The sequence below is a fragment of the Vicia villosa genome, unplaced genomic scaffold (assembly GCF_029867415.1).
Source record: "Vicia villosa cultivar HV-30 ecotype Madison, WI unplaced genomic scaffold, Vvil1.0 ctg.001488F_1_1_1, whole genome shotgun sequence".
Classification (NCBI taxonomy): domain Eukaryota; kingdom Viridiplantae; phylum Streptophyta; class Magnoliopsida; order Fabales; family Fabaceae; genus Vicia; species Vicia villosa.
In genome coordinates, this window is record NW_026705637.1 from 181,950 (window position 1) to 199,305 (window position 17,356).

The following is a 17,356-nucleotide window of genomic DNA, read 5'->3' on the forward strand; positions in this document are numbered from 1 at the left end:
TCTAGGATCCAGTCCATTAAATATTAAGGATCTTAGAAAGAGAAACCAATCCAGTCCATTAAAATCAAATTTAATGGTCGTGATTCATTGTTCTCATTTCTCATAATAACCAAGTGTTCTCACTTGAGTCGTCCCCTATATATATATATATATATATATATATATATATATATATATATATATATATATATATATATATATATAGAGGACATATCATATGAGAATGCCTTCTTTATATGAGAATGTGAGAATGAATCTGAACCATTGAATTTTAAAATAAATGGTGGAGATTATGTGTGAATCTTTTTTTATCTCTCTTCAATCTTTTATATTAATGATGGAGGAGAGAGAAAAAAATACTCACACATAATCTCCACAATTTATTTTAAAATCGAATGGTTCAGATTCATTCTCACATTCTCATATAAAAAATACATTCTCATATGATATGCCCTCTCTCTATATATATATATATATATATATATATATATATATATATATATATATATATATATATATATATATATATATATATATATATATATATATATATATATATATATATATATATATATATATATATATATAAGAGTTACATTTAAGTTTTTGGTGGTATGTTGTTTTTTTATTATATAGGAGTGATTTAATAATATTAGTCAAAGAGTAATAAAAAGTCATATTTATATTATTCAGAGTCAAAAATCACAGCAATCTCACGTGGCGAACTCTGGTTCGATTCATAGACGTGTTAAACGCACATTTCAAAGACGAAAACACCCTCAATTAAACATCCTACAATAACAAAAACTGCCAGGGATAAAACCGTCAAAAAAGAATAACTTCCATATTGCGCAAACCGTTGGGAGGGAAAGCTGAAATCGTTTACGCCATTCCTTCTTCAAAATCAACAAACAATGAAATCTTCATCTTCATAGAAGAAAATTTCAATTTTTTTTTGTATCAACAATGATCCAATGGACGAAACAGTTGAATGCCGCATTCGGAGTTTCGTTTCTTTGGCTAATTTGCTTGATTTACTTCACCCAGGTTTCACTTCTTCATATTTTGTCAAATTTTATCGTAAATATGAAATCTTTGCATCGAATATTTATAGGGTTTTGATTTTTTCTTTGAGATCTGGTAATTTCTTATTGGTTCTATCATCTGCGGTGTTTTTCAATTTGACACCTTCTGATTGTTTCCTGTTGGTGCAGGGTTTTAGGTCTTTTGTATGGACAGCAATTTCCTATCAGCTTAAAGATAATCTTCATTTGACACCTTCGGCTTCTCAATTTGTGTTTTCAGTTGCATTTTTCCCATGGAGTATTAAACCGTTATATGGGTATGGTTTGTAGAATTTTTTTTCTCACAATTGAGTATCATGTATTGGATTATATTTAATTGGTATGTACTGTTAATAGGTAAGAATTGTTAGTGTGAAGTTTTTGCCATACTGTAATGAAACTCTTTTGTCTTCACACTTAGATACGTTATACGTAGAATAGATGCATACAAACATTGACATATCTATATGTGTAATTTTGATTTGGAAATTAAATTAACATGGATAATTTTATTCTGAAATTATGATATTTTGTGCTTGTGTTTTCTATTTTAGTAAACCGGAATGGTTATGATTCTATGTATATTGTTAGCTTTCTTTCACCTGCCAAAACCATATTCTGAATAACAAGAAAGGAGACAATATTAGAGAGAGCATTGGAGACATGGAGTAGCACCTATAGTAGAAAGGATGATAGAAAATAGACTTGTGGTTTGGGCTTGTAGATAGACGATATGTAGATTTTGTCATAAGGAGAGTAGATCAGATAGAGATGAGTCAAACAGCTAAGAGATAGAGAAAGACCTAGAAAAACTATAAGAGAAGTTATTAAGAAAGATTTTGAGATTAACGATTTGGATAAAAGCATGGTCCTGGATAGAGCATTATAGTGAAAGTTGATTCGTAGCCGACCCCACTTAGTGGGATAAGGCTTGGTTGTTGTTGTTGTAGGTTTTCTATTTTAGTAAACCAGAAAGGTGATGATTAATTCTATGTCTATTGTACGCTTTCTTTTCACCTACCAAAATAAAACATATGCCATAGAAATTGATGAGAGTTTTCCTATTCTGAATAGCAAGAAAGGACAAGGAAAATTCTGAGTTTAAATTAAATTAAACATAATATTAGACCAGCGATTATTCTTCATCCTCTAAGAATTATTTTCATTGTTGTTGGAACACGAAGATATGGTTTTTAAAATTACATACATACTCCCATCATTTAATATTAAAAAAAGAGTATAAAATGCAAAAGAGAGGGCACGACCTTAAGGTAACTCTGAATGACAAATGGCTTTTTTATTTAACATGAGAAGTAGGTGCACTCACAGAAATTTCATTAATGCTTTTTGATGTTTCTCGAACCGGCTAATGTGTGTTGACAATATCAACTATCAAGTTGCAGTTTAGTTTGTGTTGCTCTTGCATTTATGTGTATGTGTTTATTTACTAAATCAATATCACACTGCTTCATTGTAATCTGGTTTGGTTAATGATGAACAGGATACTTTCTGATTGTATCCCAATTAAAGGAAGTAAACGGATTTCGTACTTGGTGATTGCGACTGTGCTCTCCCTTGTACCATGGTTTATTCTAGGTTTAAGTTCAACTTTGAGGAACTCGACATGGCATCTGATGGTATTCTTGACTGTGCAAAACTTAGGATCAGCCATGGCAGATGTTGTTGTTGATGCAATGGTAGCTGAAGCTGTAAGACATGAAAAGTATGTTTGCATCTTCAATTCCTTGTTTCATTTTCTGAGGTGGATTGTTGAATATCGAATAGCATATAGACATTGTAAATAATGCAAAATGTTGGATCATATGTTAGAATCTTCTATGATTGATATTTTTCTTTGCATTGTAGCCGATTTCTCAATCTTGTATCTCTGTGTAACATACTAACATATAATGTGAACCATGCATTCATTTCATGCGATCTTAGCAGAATGGTCTTTTTATCCTGTGATTAATTACATGCTTTTGTTGGTCAGGGCCTCATTTGCAGGAGACCTCCAGTCATTATCTTGGTTTTCAATGGCTGTGGGAGGAATATGTGGAAGTTTATTTGGGGGAATCGCGTTATCAAGTTTACCGATATATGCTATTTTTCTTCTATTCTCCATACTACCTTGCATACAGTTACTATCATGCTGTTTTGTGAAGGAGAATTCTGTAAATATCGAAGATTTAGTTGAGGATTCTACTGCAAAGGATATGCAAACAAATGGTAGTAGTAATAGTAGGGCCCTAGATGAAGATAGTCCTTTAACTAAAAAGTCCAACAGCAGTACAAGAAAAAGAAAGAAGGGCAAAAAGAACACAAAAAATAAAGTAGTAAATGCAAGAAAATCAAAGGTTCTTGGTAAAGGAGACTCCTTGGCAACAAAGTCGTTCCATTCCTTGAAAAACGCAATTTATGATTTATGTCGTGCATTTCGACAGCCAATGATTTTGAGGTAGATATTTGAAATTTTGTCTGTTTACTTCACTTTTAAAATTATCGATAATTCCTAGTCAAGAGCATATTTTCTAAAAAGTCCATGTTTTTTATGTTACTAATGGTCTCACTATCTCACAGTGTAATGCTAATTCATTTTATACATAATGCTTTGAAATAGCTAGTAATGAATTAATAATCTTCGTTTTATGTTGTGGAGTGCAGACCTATGTCTTGGTTTTTCCTTGCCCACATTACAATTCCCAATCTTTCAACAGTCTCGTTCTACTACGAAACCGAGGTTCTAAAGCTCGAAGCATCTTTCTTAGGGACGGCACGAGTTGTTGGGTGGTTAGGACTTATGCTTGGAACATTCATTTATAACCGTCACCTAAAGCATATGACACTACGAAGAATTCTCATGTAAGATACTAAGAATTGTTTTTTTTTCATTGGTTGATTGTTAACCTATGCCTATTTAGTTTACTGATATGTTTTCATTCTGATTACAGGTACGCTCATGTTGCGTTGGCCTTCTTGAATCTTCTGCAGATTGCTGTTGTGTCTAGAAAAAATATTGCCTTTGGAGTATCAGACAAGGTTATGGTGCTCTTTGGCTCAGCTCTTGTTGATGCAATCAATCAATTCAAGTAAGTCATTGCTTCTCAATTCAGTTTTTTTCTGCATACTTATTTTTTTTATTAAGGATGTGCATTGGTAGGGTAGGTGAAAGATAATTACATAGACTAAACCAAAAAAATGAGAATCGAAAGGATTTAAAACATTAGTTTTTTGTAGGAATTAAAACCGAAAAAATTATTATTAAAATGACTAATATGTTATATAATCATTTATTTTATCACTACCCTTGGCTCATCTTTACAAAGCACATCACAATAGGTATTAGAAGATTAGAGGGGTAGTACATAGGATGCATCAGTTAGTATTAATGATTGTGACTATCAGAGTAGTCATTCCTAGATAGCGGCGCGGAGCCACCGACCCCAAATGAGGGATAGTATATAGAGGATGACAGCTCTATTCGATCACTTTTTGGACAAATTACGTATATTCATTATAAGCATATATTTAATGTAAGATTAAACAAATAACTCAACTCATAAAATATTCATAAATCAAATCACACATGACTCTTGAAGTGCATAGACTACAATGAAGGAAAGTTAAGGTTAAGTTTCCACTCAAATTTGATTAATATTAGAGTATTGTAGAGAAGTGTAGAATAACACTTGTATAAACTGACAGCTGTAAGCTTTTACCAGTAGCTGATCTGCTATAGCAGGTCACACAAGTTTCTCTACAATACTCTAATAATTTTAAAAAATCCAAAATTACCCTTAAAACATTGTAAATATAAGGGGTAACTTTGGGTTTTTAGATGGGAAAAGAATAGCGCTCCAGGCCGGGAACCGCTCTGCTCTGATATCTCGCTATTTACTCTATAGTGGCTGCTATAGTGTTCTGCACCACTAAGGCTCTTCTCATTGCAGCCGGCCTCTGCTCCGCTCCGCTATAGCGGGATAGCGCCGCTATTGACTACTCTCGTGCCTAATTTTCCATTGTTTTTGTTGCTTCTGAACCTTAATGATTTTATATAAACATTTTTTGTTGCATTCTTAGTTCCAATTCATTTCTGATCTTTGTCTCTTAAAAAAACTGCAGGTTTATGCCATTCTTGATCTTATCTGGACGACTATGCCCTCCAGGAATTGAAGGGACATTATTTGCTCTTTTCATGTCAATAAACAACTTGGGAACAACAATAGGATCTTTTGTTGGTGCTGGCTTGGCTTCTATATTGAACATAGATTCAGGATCTTTTGACAATCTTCTACTAGGCATTGTTATTCATGCTTTGTGCAACTTCATTCCAATTTCCTTTTTGTTTCTTATACCAAAGGAAGCAACAGGTTCATCAGGATAGATAGTTAGTTATTGGTGAATACCATTGGAATTGGTTATGTATACTTCAGCTAGATTTTCCTAGATATTTTTATAGTTGATATTTTCCATTTGTAAATTGGAAAATGTTGGAGGAAATGAGAGGCATTTCAATTGGTTTATACTTTTTTTTTTTTGAGAATGACACTGATTATACAGATTAAATAGACACTTTTGCAACATTTCTGATCAGAAGTTCTAGTCTACAAGAATTAAATATGTTGTTGAGAAGTCTTGATTAGTTTAAGAGGCTTGATTCCATGACATACCAGAGTTACATCAATTTTTCATTTTTCAACTAATTTTACAAATCTGTTCTACTTGCATCCAGTGAGAGCCCTGCATTAGTTCTTGTTTCTCTATCTCTAGACAACAAAGAACTATCATACTCGAGCACAATCAATATAGATTAACCTAATTTCCAAAAACAAAAGAGTAATTCATCAAACCTCTGGTTTTCGATCCGTTATTTTCCCCTTGGATTTGCTGCAATTCAATGGTTCTTGCATGGATTAAGTGCTCAATTTCATAATTAGTTGCCATGGCGTTAGGAATAATTTGTTGGGAAATAACCTCCATAATTTCCCTCCTCTGTGAACTCAAAAATTAGGCACTAGCGGAAACGTGAAAAATATAAGTGGAATAACACAAGAATTTTAGCGTGGAAAACCTTCTCAATGTGAGAAAGGAAAAAACCATGGGACCCTTAGGCGTCTTAAAACTTCCACTATAATGATAATGGGAATACCACAACTTCACCCTTAGGTAGAACTCTCTACAATATATCTCTCAATTTGTAAGAAACACTCTCACAAATTGGCTCACTATTTCTCTCACAAGAAAACTCTCTAAGAAACAATTTTCTCTCGAGAAAAAACTCTATTTCTCTTGCTTCTTGTTTCTCTTGTGGTTGTGTGAATTAAATGCTTGCTCTTGGTCCTATTTATAGGAGAAGCAAGGCAAAGACCCCTTACATGCATAAAGACACTTGTCTTTTGCCTTCCATGCACCATAACAAGTGTACTTTGCAATACATGCACCACAACAAGTATATTTTGCAAGACATGCACCATAACAAGTGTATACCATAAACCTTGCTAGATGTCATCACATGCAACCTTCCATTTTGTCAAATGTGAGTTTGCTATGTGGAAATGGCTGGACCCCACATTTCTCCCCCTCCAGCCATGGGGGAATGTCCTTGATTAGTTTGGGGTTGCTGCCAATCCAGCAACATGCTTGCAAAACTCAATCTTCTCTTTTGGTAGAGGTTTTGTCATCATGTCTGCCCCATTCTCATTAGTATGAACTTTCTCTACTTTCAATAGTTTACTCTCCAACACGTCACGAATCCAGTGATACCTCACATCAATGTGTTTTGACCTTGAGTGATATGTTGAGTTCTTACTAAGATGAATTGCGCTCTGACTATCGCAATAGAGAACATAACTTTCTTGATTCTGGCCTAACTCTTGCATGAACTTCTTCATCAACAGGATTTCCTTACATCCTTGAGTGATTGCAATGTATTCAGCTTCTGTGGTACTCAAAGCAATACACTTTTGTAATCGTGATTGCCATGAGACAGCTCCCCCTGCAAAAGTAATCAAATATCCGGAAGTAGATTTTCTTGAATCTACATCTTCTGCCATATCTGCATCTACATACCCAATGAGTATTTTTTTTCATTTCCAAAGCATAAACAATGTTTGGCAGTTCCTCTTAGATACTGCAATATCCATTTCACAGCATTCCAATGCTTCTTTCTTGGATTCGACAGGAATCTACTCACAACTCCTACAGCATAAGAAATGTTTGGTCTTGTACAAACCATTGCATACATAAGGCTACCCACAGCTGAAGAATAGGGTACCTTGCTCATTTCTTCTTTTTCTTCTTCATTGCTTGGACATTGTGTCTTACTGAGTTTCAGATGACCAAGTAGTGGTACATGCACAGGTTTAGCATTATGCATGTTGAACCTCTTAAGGACTTTCTTGATATAATCTTCTTGTGACATCCACAACATTCTTTTGGGCCGATCTCAAATGATCTTCATTCCCAGAATGTTCTTAACTACACCCAAATCTTTCATGGCAAAAGATTTGCTCAATTCCTTCTTTAGAGAAGCTATATTTGTCTTGTCTTTCCCAACAATGAGCATATCATCAACATACAACAAAAGTATGATGGGTTCACCATTATCATATTTCTTCACAAACACACAATGGTCTGCGGATGTCTTTTCAAATTTATGTCGGGTCATGAAAAGTTCAAACTTTTTGTACCATTGCCTTGGAGCTTGCTTCAACCCATATAAACTTTTCTTCAAGCGACACACAAGGTGTTCTTTGCCTGGTTCCGCAAATCCTTCGGGTTGCTCCATGTATATTTCTTCCTCTAAGTCTCCATGTAAGAATGTTGTTTTAACATCAAGTTGCTCTATCTCCAAGTCTAGCGTTGCAGCTAGACCAAGAATTGCTCTTATGGATGTCATCTTTACTACTAGTGAGAATATGTCTTCAAAGTCTATGCCTATCTTCTGATGGCACCCCTTCACGACAATTCTTTCTTTGTATCTAGGGTTTGGGTTGTTCTCTTCAGACTTGAGTTTGAACACCCACTTATTTTTCAGAGCCCTTCTTCCTTTTGGTAATTTCACCAAGTCGTACGTTTGGTTCTCCTTCAGTGATTGTAATTCTTCTTGCATGGCTTGCATCCATTTGTCCTTGTCATCCGTCTCAATGGCTTCCATGAAGCTTTGGGGTTCTCCTACATCAGTGAGAGTGACATACTCATCTGGGGAATATCTTGTTGATGGTTTTCTTACTCGCACGGGTCTTCTCACTTGGTGTTCTTGGTCTCTTTGATCAGTATCTATCATTTGCTCTTCCTGTATTTCCTGTCCTTGTTCTATTTGGTCAGGTTCCTCCATATGATGGGACTGTACTTCCTGATCAGGTTCAATATCTCGTTGAGGAATCTCTCCCCCTGATTTTTGTACCACTATGGCCTTTGGCTTCTTAAATTGAACATCATGGATTGTCTGATCTTCATAAAATACCACATCTCTACTTCGAACAATCTTCTTGTTTGCAGGATCCCATAATCTAAAGCCAAGTTCATATATTGGTGAACCAAGGTATATACACTCCTTCGTCTTAGCATCGAGTTTTGCTCTTTCATCTTTCGGTATATGGAAAAATTCTCTACACCCAAATACTCTTAATTGATTGTAGGAGGCTTTCTTTCCATGCCACACTTCATCCGGTATCTCTCCATTTAACGGTCTTGAATGAGACAAGTTTATCAAATCAACTGCAGTTCTCACTGCTTCACCCCAAAATGATTTTGGAAGTTTTGCATGAGAAAGCATGCTTCTTACTTTTTCTCCAATCGTTCTATTCATCCTTTCAGCTACTCCATTCATTTGGGGAGTCTTAGGAGGTGTCTTCTCATGTCTTATTCCATGAGCTTTACAATATGCTTCAAACGGACCTAGGTATTCACCTCCATTGTCACTTCTTAAGCATTTCAACTTTCTTCCAGATGCTCGTTCTGCAGAGGCGTGAAACTCCTTGAAAGCTTGTAGAACTTGATCTTTCCTCTTCAATGGATACACCCACACCTTTCTGGAGTGATCGTCAATGAAGGTAACAAAGTATTGTGCGCCACCAAGAGACCTTTCAGATGTGGAGCAAACATCTGAGTGAACAAGATCTAGGATTTTCTTCCGTCTTCTTACATCATCAGATCTTTAAAAAGATACTTTGTGTTGTTTTCCTACTAGACAGTCTTCACAGGATTCAAGTGGTTGTCCCTTGATATTTGAAAGGTGATCTTTAGCAAGAATCTCTAAACCTTTCTCGCTCATGTGGCCAAGTCGTTTGTGCCACAATTCTTTGGTTGCATCTTGAGAAACATTAGTCTCTCTATTGTTTATCTTTCCTTGCATAATGTACAGGGAGCCTTCCTTTTTGCCACGAGCAATTGTCATGCTCCCTTTGCTAAGTTTCCATCTACCACCACCGAACTGGTTTATCATCCCCATATCATCCAACTTTCCTACTGAGATAAGATTTAGACGCATTTCTGGTACATGTCTTACTTCCTTCAACACGAGCTTATTGTCATTTTCTGTGATCATAGTCACTTCACCAATACTAACAATCTTGCTTGTGACATGGTTTCCCATCTTCACCGTACCAAAATCTCCTCTTTGGTATGATGAGAATAGTTCTTCGTGAGGTGTAACGTGGAAAGATGCTCTTGTGTCAATTATCCAAGTGCAATCATCGAATGCTGTTAGACGTTGGCCTTAGGATCTAGAGGGGGGTGAATAGATCTTACACAGTTTTGCGTAATTAATTGAACTTTAAGCGGAAGTGATTCTGAATCGACTCGCGTCTATTCCGAACCACTATTGAAACGATTGTATATGTGTTAAAACCACTAACCAGCTTGAGATAAACGATAAGAGAATACACTATAGAATCAATACGTCGCTCTATTGAAAATCAATTAACTTCTTATATGATGAACGACGTTTGCAATGCAGTAATAGTGAAAGAAGCAAAAACACAAACACTTGGTGATAATGATCAAATTGATGGTGATTCAATGTGTGATGGATTGTGATGTTTATATAAGTTCTTAATTCACAATCTTAACACTCGAATCGTTGATCAATTTGCTATTATAACCAAATATGAACAGAACGTAAATGAAAAGGAAAAAGCGACAAGAACACGATATTTGTTTAGGCAGTTCGTCGATCGTCCTCGCTACGACTACGTCTGCCCCTAATTCCAAACTGAAATTGGGAAATCTTTCATTTATGTTGAAAGCAGTTTATACAAAGAAGATAACAAAGCGATAAACCATAAACCAATTATGTCGATCCTTTGAATCTTCTTCCCCCTTAATCTTGAGTCAGATCAAGGTGATCCAAGAGCTTCACTTGATCCCTTTTCTGCAGTGTCTTGAATTGCCTTGAACCCTTGTTCTTCAATCTTCACACTCAGATGGATCCTCAATGAAACCTCTTGATAAAAACCCCCAAGAAACACCTATCTTGGAGGACAAAACCCGCAGATTTTATTCACCAAAAACCCCACAAATCTTCACCCACTAGGAATCTTCAATTCCGTTTCATGGACGTTATCGAACTCGATCACTAACCATCAACGCAAGAATGATTATGTGTAATTGTGTTGGAGATGACGAAGAACGAAGATGAGAAGCCTTTGTGTATCTTTCAGTCGTTGGTGTTGTTTTCAATAATTGAACCTTGGACAATATATATGAGAGCTAATCAGTTGGAGCAGAGAAAAATAGAATTTTTGGCATTCTTGATCAGTTAGGTCGACCTCTTGTAGTGCTTAGGTCGACCTAGCAGAGGTGTATAAGCTTGAATGGTATTTGCTCCCAGTTAGGTCGACCTGTTTGGGAAGTAGGTCGACCAGAATTCTCTTCAAGAGCGTTTTTGGGAAAAATCTTCAGTTTAGGTCGACCTAGTTGATGTGTGAGTCGACCTAGCAGAAGTATGTGAAATTTTCTCCATTTTAGGTCGACCTGGGTTGACAGTAGGTCGACCTAGCTGCTGCTTTTCTGCATTCTTCTTGTTTTGCTTGTGTTGAGTCGACCTATATGCATAATATGTCGACCTGTTCTGTCATGAGTGATCAATGCTTGCTTTTCTTTGAGTTTTCTGCTTCCACCTTGTTGCTTGTATGCTTATTGGGTTTGCCATGAATCAAAAACATCTTTGTGAGTGTAGTCTTGTATTCACATACTCCCCCTTTTTGATGATGGCAAACCAGTAGTCGAAGCTTTGGTAGTAAGTAGTAAAAGCTCCCCCGTACACTCAGCATCTATTCACTCAGCTGAGCTCCCCCGTACACTCAGCATCTATCTCCCCCTTTGACAACATCAAAAAAAAGAAATGCACGAGTAATAGATACAATAGACAGTATAAAATAAATAAGGCAGGAACGTAGCACACATAATCATTAACAGAAGCAAGTAGAGGTGACATGATATCCAAAAAAAACTTTTAATGTTACAACCAAGCACACATAATATTCAGACACATTTAAAAGAAAACTAAACTAAGTACTTAGAAATCTTTAGTAAATATTCATGACAATGATGGAATGAGATGTAATGATATGATGGAGTGAAAAGATATGCATCCTAACGCCTTCCCCGTCTTCCTCTTCCTCTTTGAAATGTTTGAGGACGGTCTTCTTCAACTTGCTCCAATAGATCAAGCACGGAGTGGTTTAGAGTATTGAAGCTTTGACTTATATTGGCATGACGATGCAATGCCGTTTCCTCAAACTGATTCTGTCTTAGAGTCGAGTTGGAGGCAAAAGTCTCAAAATCGCTTTTGTGGTCTTGAACTAAGTTGTACAACGATTGATATTGTCGTTGTTGTTCTTCATAACGATCTTGTTGGATCTGTTGCATTTGTTGGTATTGGAGCTGTTGTGTGTCGAAGTGTTGTTGTTGTAGGAGATGCATATTCTCTAACATGGAAATGATGTTGGTTTGATCCGGCGGAGGCGGAGCCGTGTATCCCCAAGGGATATCCTCTTGTTGTGAAGGAACATATCTCCAATTTGCATCCGTATCTTGTGCAACATCTTCCATGTGGTGATCATCATCATTTGCATTGTCTTGATCAAGTCCTTCTTCTTCATTTCCTGCATTGTTTCCAAACTCCGTGGGATCATCATAGTTGTAAATAACCTTCCCTGTTCCCTTTTGAATAAGATAGTAGGTTTTCCTAACTGGATTCCAATGGTATCCCATAAGAGTCAAGGTGGTTTGTGAGAATTCTTGAGATTGGTGTATGCGGATGTAGTGTAAGTGATCAAGCCGCATGCCGAAGTGATTTACAATTGTTTGAATGATTGATCCATAACACAGGGCTGTAGTTTTCTGTTGGACCTCATGAAACTTAGCAGCTAGGAAGTAAGGCCAATGAATACGCGTTCTGTTTTGCAGCAGATACATGAGTACAACTTCATTCCTTTCAATTCTTGAGTACCCTCCTGCTCTTGGTCGAATGATTCTTGAGATGACCCAATTTAGGAGCCTAGGATCTCGCTTCAGATGACCGGCTGTTATTGTTTCATTAGGTCTGTCAAACACGGAGGGGTCTTTGAGGATAGACTTCATGTAGGCCACATGGTCATAGTTTCCTGGTACATCCCCATCTTCCATACAGAATTCATCACCTACAATTTTGAGACCAAAGATACTAATCCAAGCCCGTTTGTCAACAACATGCGACCTAGAGCCCATTTTGAATCGGAAATTACAACCATCCCCTTTTGTAAATCCTGCATAGAAAGCCCTGACAGTATTTTCACAGTACAGAGTATCACATTACACTAAGGGATGAATATTTTGATGTTCAATCAAAGCAGCGACATCGGGGATATGCATGTTTTCGACAAGATTTGGATCATAGGTATATTGCTTAACAATTTTTCTTTTCATCTGCCATTTCTCAAAATTTTCCCTACAATCAGGATGAACAAGAGCACTTACCGGTTGAGATGATGAACCAGAGGCAATTTCCTTTCCCTTTCTTGATTTTGGAGGCATGGTTGTTGATGATTTGTGTGAGAGCGATGATTTTTGACAACCTTTGGGTTTGAGGAATTAGGGTTGGTCGTACACAATGATGTGAGAATGAGTGGGAAAGAAAATAGGGATGATTATGAATGAATGGGGATGGGTCGGGTCGACCAACAGACCCAAATTTGGAAATATTTGACGCAGTAGGTCGACCTAAATGAAGGCTGGGTCGACCTAACAGAGAAGCCTTTAAAAAATTGCAGATTAGGTCGACCTAAAAAGAGGGTAGGTCGACGTAACTGGGCATTTTTGGTTTCTGCTGAAAGTTTTCTTCTGTAGGTCGACTCAGATGCAGGTTAGGTCGACCTAAGTTGCTTCAAATGTTTGAAATACCTTAGGGATGTTACTATATGATGCATTTATGCTTAGTTACTTGCTTGTATGCCCAAAACATGATATGTTATGAATGGAGATGATAGACATATATATGTAATTGAGATATATAGATAAACATATATGAAGTCACTATAAGCATGTTAATTGATAGCATATTATAGTATCAATAAATTTTTTGGAAGTGAACAATAAACAAGTTACCGCTTTCTCAATATGTAGGTGTTTTGTCATCATTGTGTGGAATCCTCTTGTCAGTGTGCCATACTCCTAGATTTGATGATGAATTGTCTTGATAGAATTGTTTCATAACTTGATTGCTTGATTTTGCGAAAAACTCATCTAGTATCGATTACTTGATGTTCTCCCGGATGCGGGACAGGGTTCCAAACATTATTCTGCTTAGAATAGATTTAAATTTCCTTGCAATGCAACTTGCCAATTGCACATCAAGTAATGCGACCTTTGTGTTTTTCGGGTTAACTTGTATTTTTGATGTATCTTATACATTAGTGGTGGCCCGGTCACCTACATTTCCTTTGCCAAGAATAGTTCTTCATAGATGACATACCAAAAGTGATATGTCTCCCTTTATGTGTCTTGAGCACCAGCTGTCAAGGAACCACCACCTTTTGTAACACCCGTATATTTTAATTTTTAATTTAAATGGAAATTTAATTAATAATTAGAATTATAGGTGGTTGCGGGAATTAATTGGAAAATGATGGTTTATGGTGTTGGGCCAAGTGTGATGTTAAGGAATGAGGGGGGTGTTATGTTAGTAAAAGTTTTATTCCAATTAAAAGGTTATTTTATAAAATAATAAGGAGTTGAGAATAAGAAAAGGAACGTGAAAAGCAGAGCAGAGGAGATGAGGGATTGGGAAGCTGGTACGTGAAGAGGAGCAATGGAGGGAGAGACCAATCAAGAATCTTTGGCTAAGGTAAGGGGGGACTCTCCGGTTATCATCTATTATCGTATTCTTGGATAATAATATTGATTAGGGATGTTGTTGAGTCAATTGGATTATATGTCGGGTTTAGGGAGGTTATGAATTGATGAAAATTGCATGGATAATTGATTGATTATGTGTTGTTTTGATGTGTGATGATGAATAGTGATGCAATTGATGATTAACTGCCTGTATATGACGTTTAGAGTCAGTTTTGGACTCAGATTGAGTCAGATCGCAGGATCTGACGCAGACCCGAAAATCTGTGAAATCGCCAGTTCGCGCCGCGTCCTAGTGTTGGCGCCGCGAAGGCGTACTTTTTCCTCGCATCGCGCCGCGTGAATAGGTTGGCGCCGCGAACGTGTTTGTGTGCTTCAGGTCGCGCCGCGAAGTCTTGGTTGCGCCGCGTGCTGTAGCGTTAGTTGTTTTCTTGAAAAGTTAAATGATGTGTAACTTTCGAACCGTAGGTCCGTTTTTAGTGCCGTTTCGAGCACGATGAATCTTATGAGATAGCCTATGTTTTAAATGATGAAATGAGGTATGAATCCAATTATTTTTAAATATGATTTTATTTCTTGGTGTATGATGTATTGTACATATATGTGATGAGATGTGTTAAATACATTATATGTTGAAATATTAATCATGTGACGATTTGTTTAATTGGATGATGTATTGTGGACATATATGATGAAATGTGACAATATGAGATGTTGTTTTGAAAAACATTATGATGTGATGATTTGTTTAGAGTCGTATGATGATGACTGATTTGCTTTGAAATGATGTGAATACATGTGTGTCCTTATTTTTGATGATGATGATTGATGTGGACACTTGTATGTTCTTTAATGATGATGATGATGATGATTGATTATATTTGAATGATGCTAATGTATATAAACATACTTTGATGATGATGATGATGATGAAATGGGTATTTGATAATGTTACTCATTAGACTTGACGATGGTATAGTATGTTGTACGTGTTGCATTCATTCATGTTCATTGATGATACTGTATCCATAAGGGTGTGTTGGATCAGTGAAGGGCATGATTCCCATTGTGTGGAATCTGTGCTGGCAGGGCCGTATCTTGATGATGTTGGATCGGTCATGGGTTATTCCCATTTGATGAGGTTGGTACCACATGCATAGTGTCAGTTCATACATATGCATACTTTTATAACATGATTGGATGTATTCCAGTGTTATAAATATTGATGATGTGTTGGTTGTGTGTTTTGTTGAATTAATGTTGAGTATGATTGTCTGTTTGAAAGATGTGTTCTGTTGATGTTTGTGTAAACGATAGATGTTCCTGATAATCTGAATATGATGAAATTGGGTGAATAATAAAACTATGATGTGTTGTTATTTAAGATGCAATAACATTTGTTAACTGTGATGAGACTCACCCTTACCGTTGACATTTTCAGATTGAGGATAGCTGCTTTCGACTTGGTGAGGATTAGCTCATAAGTCAGTGTATTAGTGTAGCGTCAGGTGTCATGCTCTGATATTGTAACACTGGGGGAACGTTAGATTAGAGTTTATGATGATACTCTATCGTGTTGTTATTGTATTAAATTATGTGGGATATCGCATAGATGATGTTATGCTTATCCGTATGATAATTTTTCCGCTGTGTAAACATGAGAGGTTTATGTATTATGACAGATTGTTCCTTAGTGAAAGCATGACAATGAATTTATGATAATTTGTTTTAAATTGAATTGTGGCACCCTTGTTTTCATGTTTTACTCTGAAAATTATTTTATAAATTTCCGTGGGGTTTAGAAGGGTGTTACAATAGTGGTATCAGAGCAGGTCGGTCCGTCCGGCCAATTGTTGAGTCAGTTGAGTTGCACGACGGTTGAATACTGTCGGCATTTTTATTCCTTGGTATGCGACATGTGAGTGAATCACTGTCGGTACTTGGTTGTTTGTTGCAGGTGTGGGATTGAAACAAGTGGGGGAGAAGCTTCGCTTCTCGGTAATGTTTCAGTTGAAGAAGATTGATTCAGTAGGCTGTTGTTGGAAACAGTGCGAGCGTTGTCGGAGTTTGTTGTTTCCCGAGTTGAAGGTGACTTGGAATTAAGACTTCACTGGGAATTGAGTTGGAACATCTTGAAGGAAGGTGATTAGAGGTAATTGACAGTTATTGTAAGAGAAGGAGATTGGAGAGTTGCGATGTGTCAGCTCTGCTGGTGTGCTGCGAAGTTGTTAGTTGAGTAGCCTTGCGTCTCGGAAGAGGTTCAGTTACGAGTTTGCAAGAAGGATTGTTGTCGTGATGTTGCAGAAAGCGGACTTCGGCGGGGGAATGTGTCGCTTAAGTTATAAGGATGTTTGGAAGTGAAGAGATACGATAAGGGGCTGTTTGGAATGTGATAGAGTTGAAGAGAATGAGTTTTGGAGAGAGATTTTCGTAAGCAAAACGCAGGAAAGTTGCTGAATAGCTGCGGAACATCGAAAATTCATAACTGGAGTTCTGGACACCCGAGTTGAGTTCCGTTTGAAGCGTCGGAAAGCTAATGAGATGAACTTTACTATAAAAATGGTTGCAACAGCTGTAAGATAATTAATTGTGACAGGATGACGTTGGTAAGAGGCGAAGTTACGGTTACTCTTGTTCTTATAACTAGACTTGTTTATTGGTACTGCACGGGATGTCAGTGTCAGTGTTGAATGGATCGAAGGAATAATTAGAAGGTTTGTTGAGGAGTAATTTTAAGAATTGAATTTACCAATTGAGGAGTTTTGGATATATCGTATAGAGTGTCGCTGCATGATATCAGTGTTGCATTTTTCGGGCAATGATTGGAAAATTCATATCTTGAGTTCCGAGTGTCGGATTGATGTGCCGTTTGATCCTACGAAGAGGAGGGATTGTGTTCTAATTTACGGGAGAGTTATAAATACAGTAGAGTGACCCTATGAGGAAAGGTTCTGAAG

At 36.8% G+C, this 17,356-nt stretch overlaps 1 protein-coding gene across 1 annotated transcript; it reads left to right on the plus strand.

Annotated features, from left to right (window-relative positions):
• The first annotated feature begins 840 nt into the window (after positions 1 to 840).
• LOC131635446 (probable folate-biopterin transporter 4) lies at positions 841 to 5,660 on the plus strand. Its single transcript, XM_058906065.1, has 7 exons — positions 841 to 1,047; positions 1,215 to 1,342; positions 2,566 to 2,787; positions 3,058 to 3,522; positions 3,729 to 3,926; positions 4,016 to 4,153; positions 5,187 to 5,660. Exons 1-7 carry the CDS (start codon positions 967 to 969, stop codon positions 5,446 to 5,448), a joined length of 1,494 nt encoding a protein of 497 aa, XP_058762048.1. The 5' UTR covers positions 841 to 966; the 3' UTR covers positions 5,449 to 5,660.
• Positions 5,661 to 17,356: the final 11,696 nt, after the last annotated feature.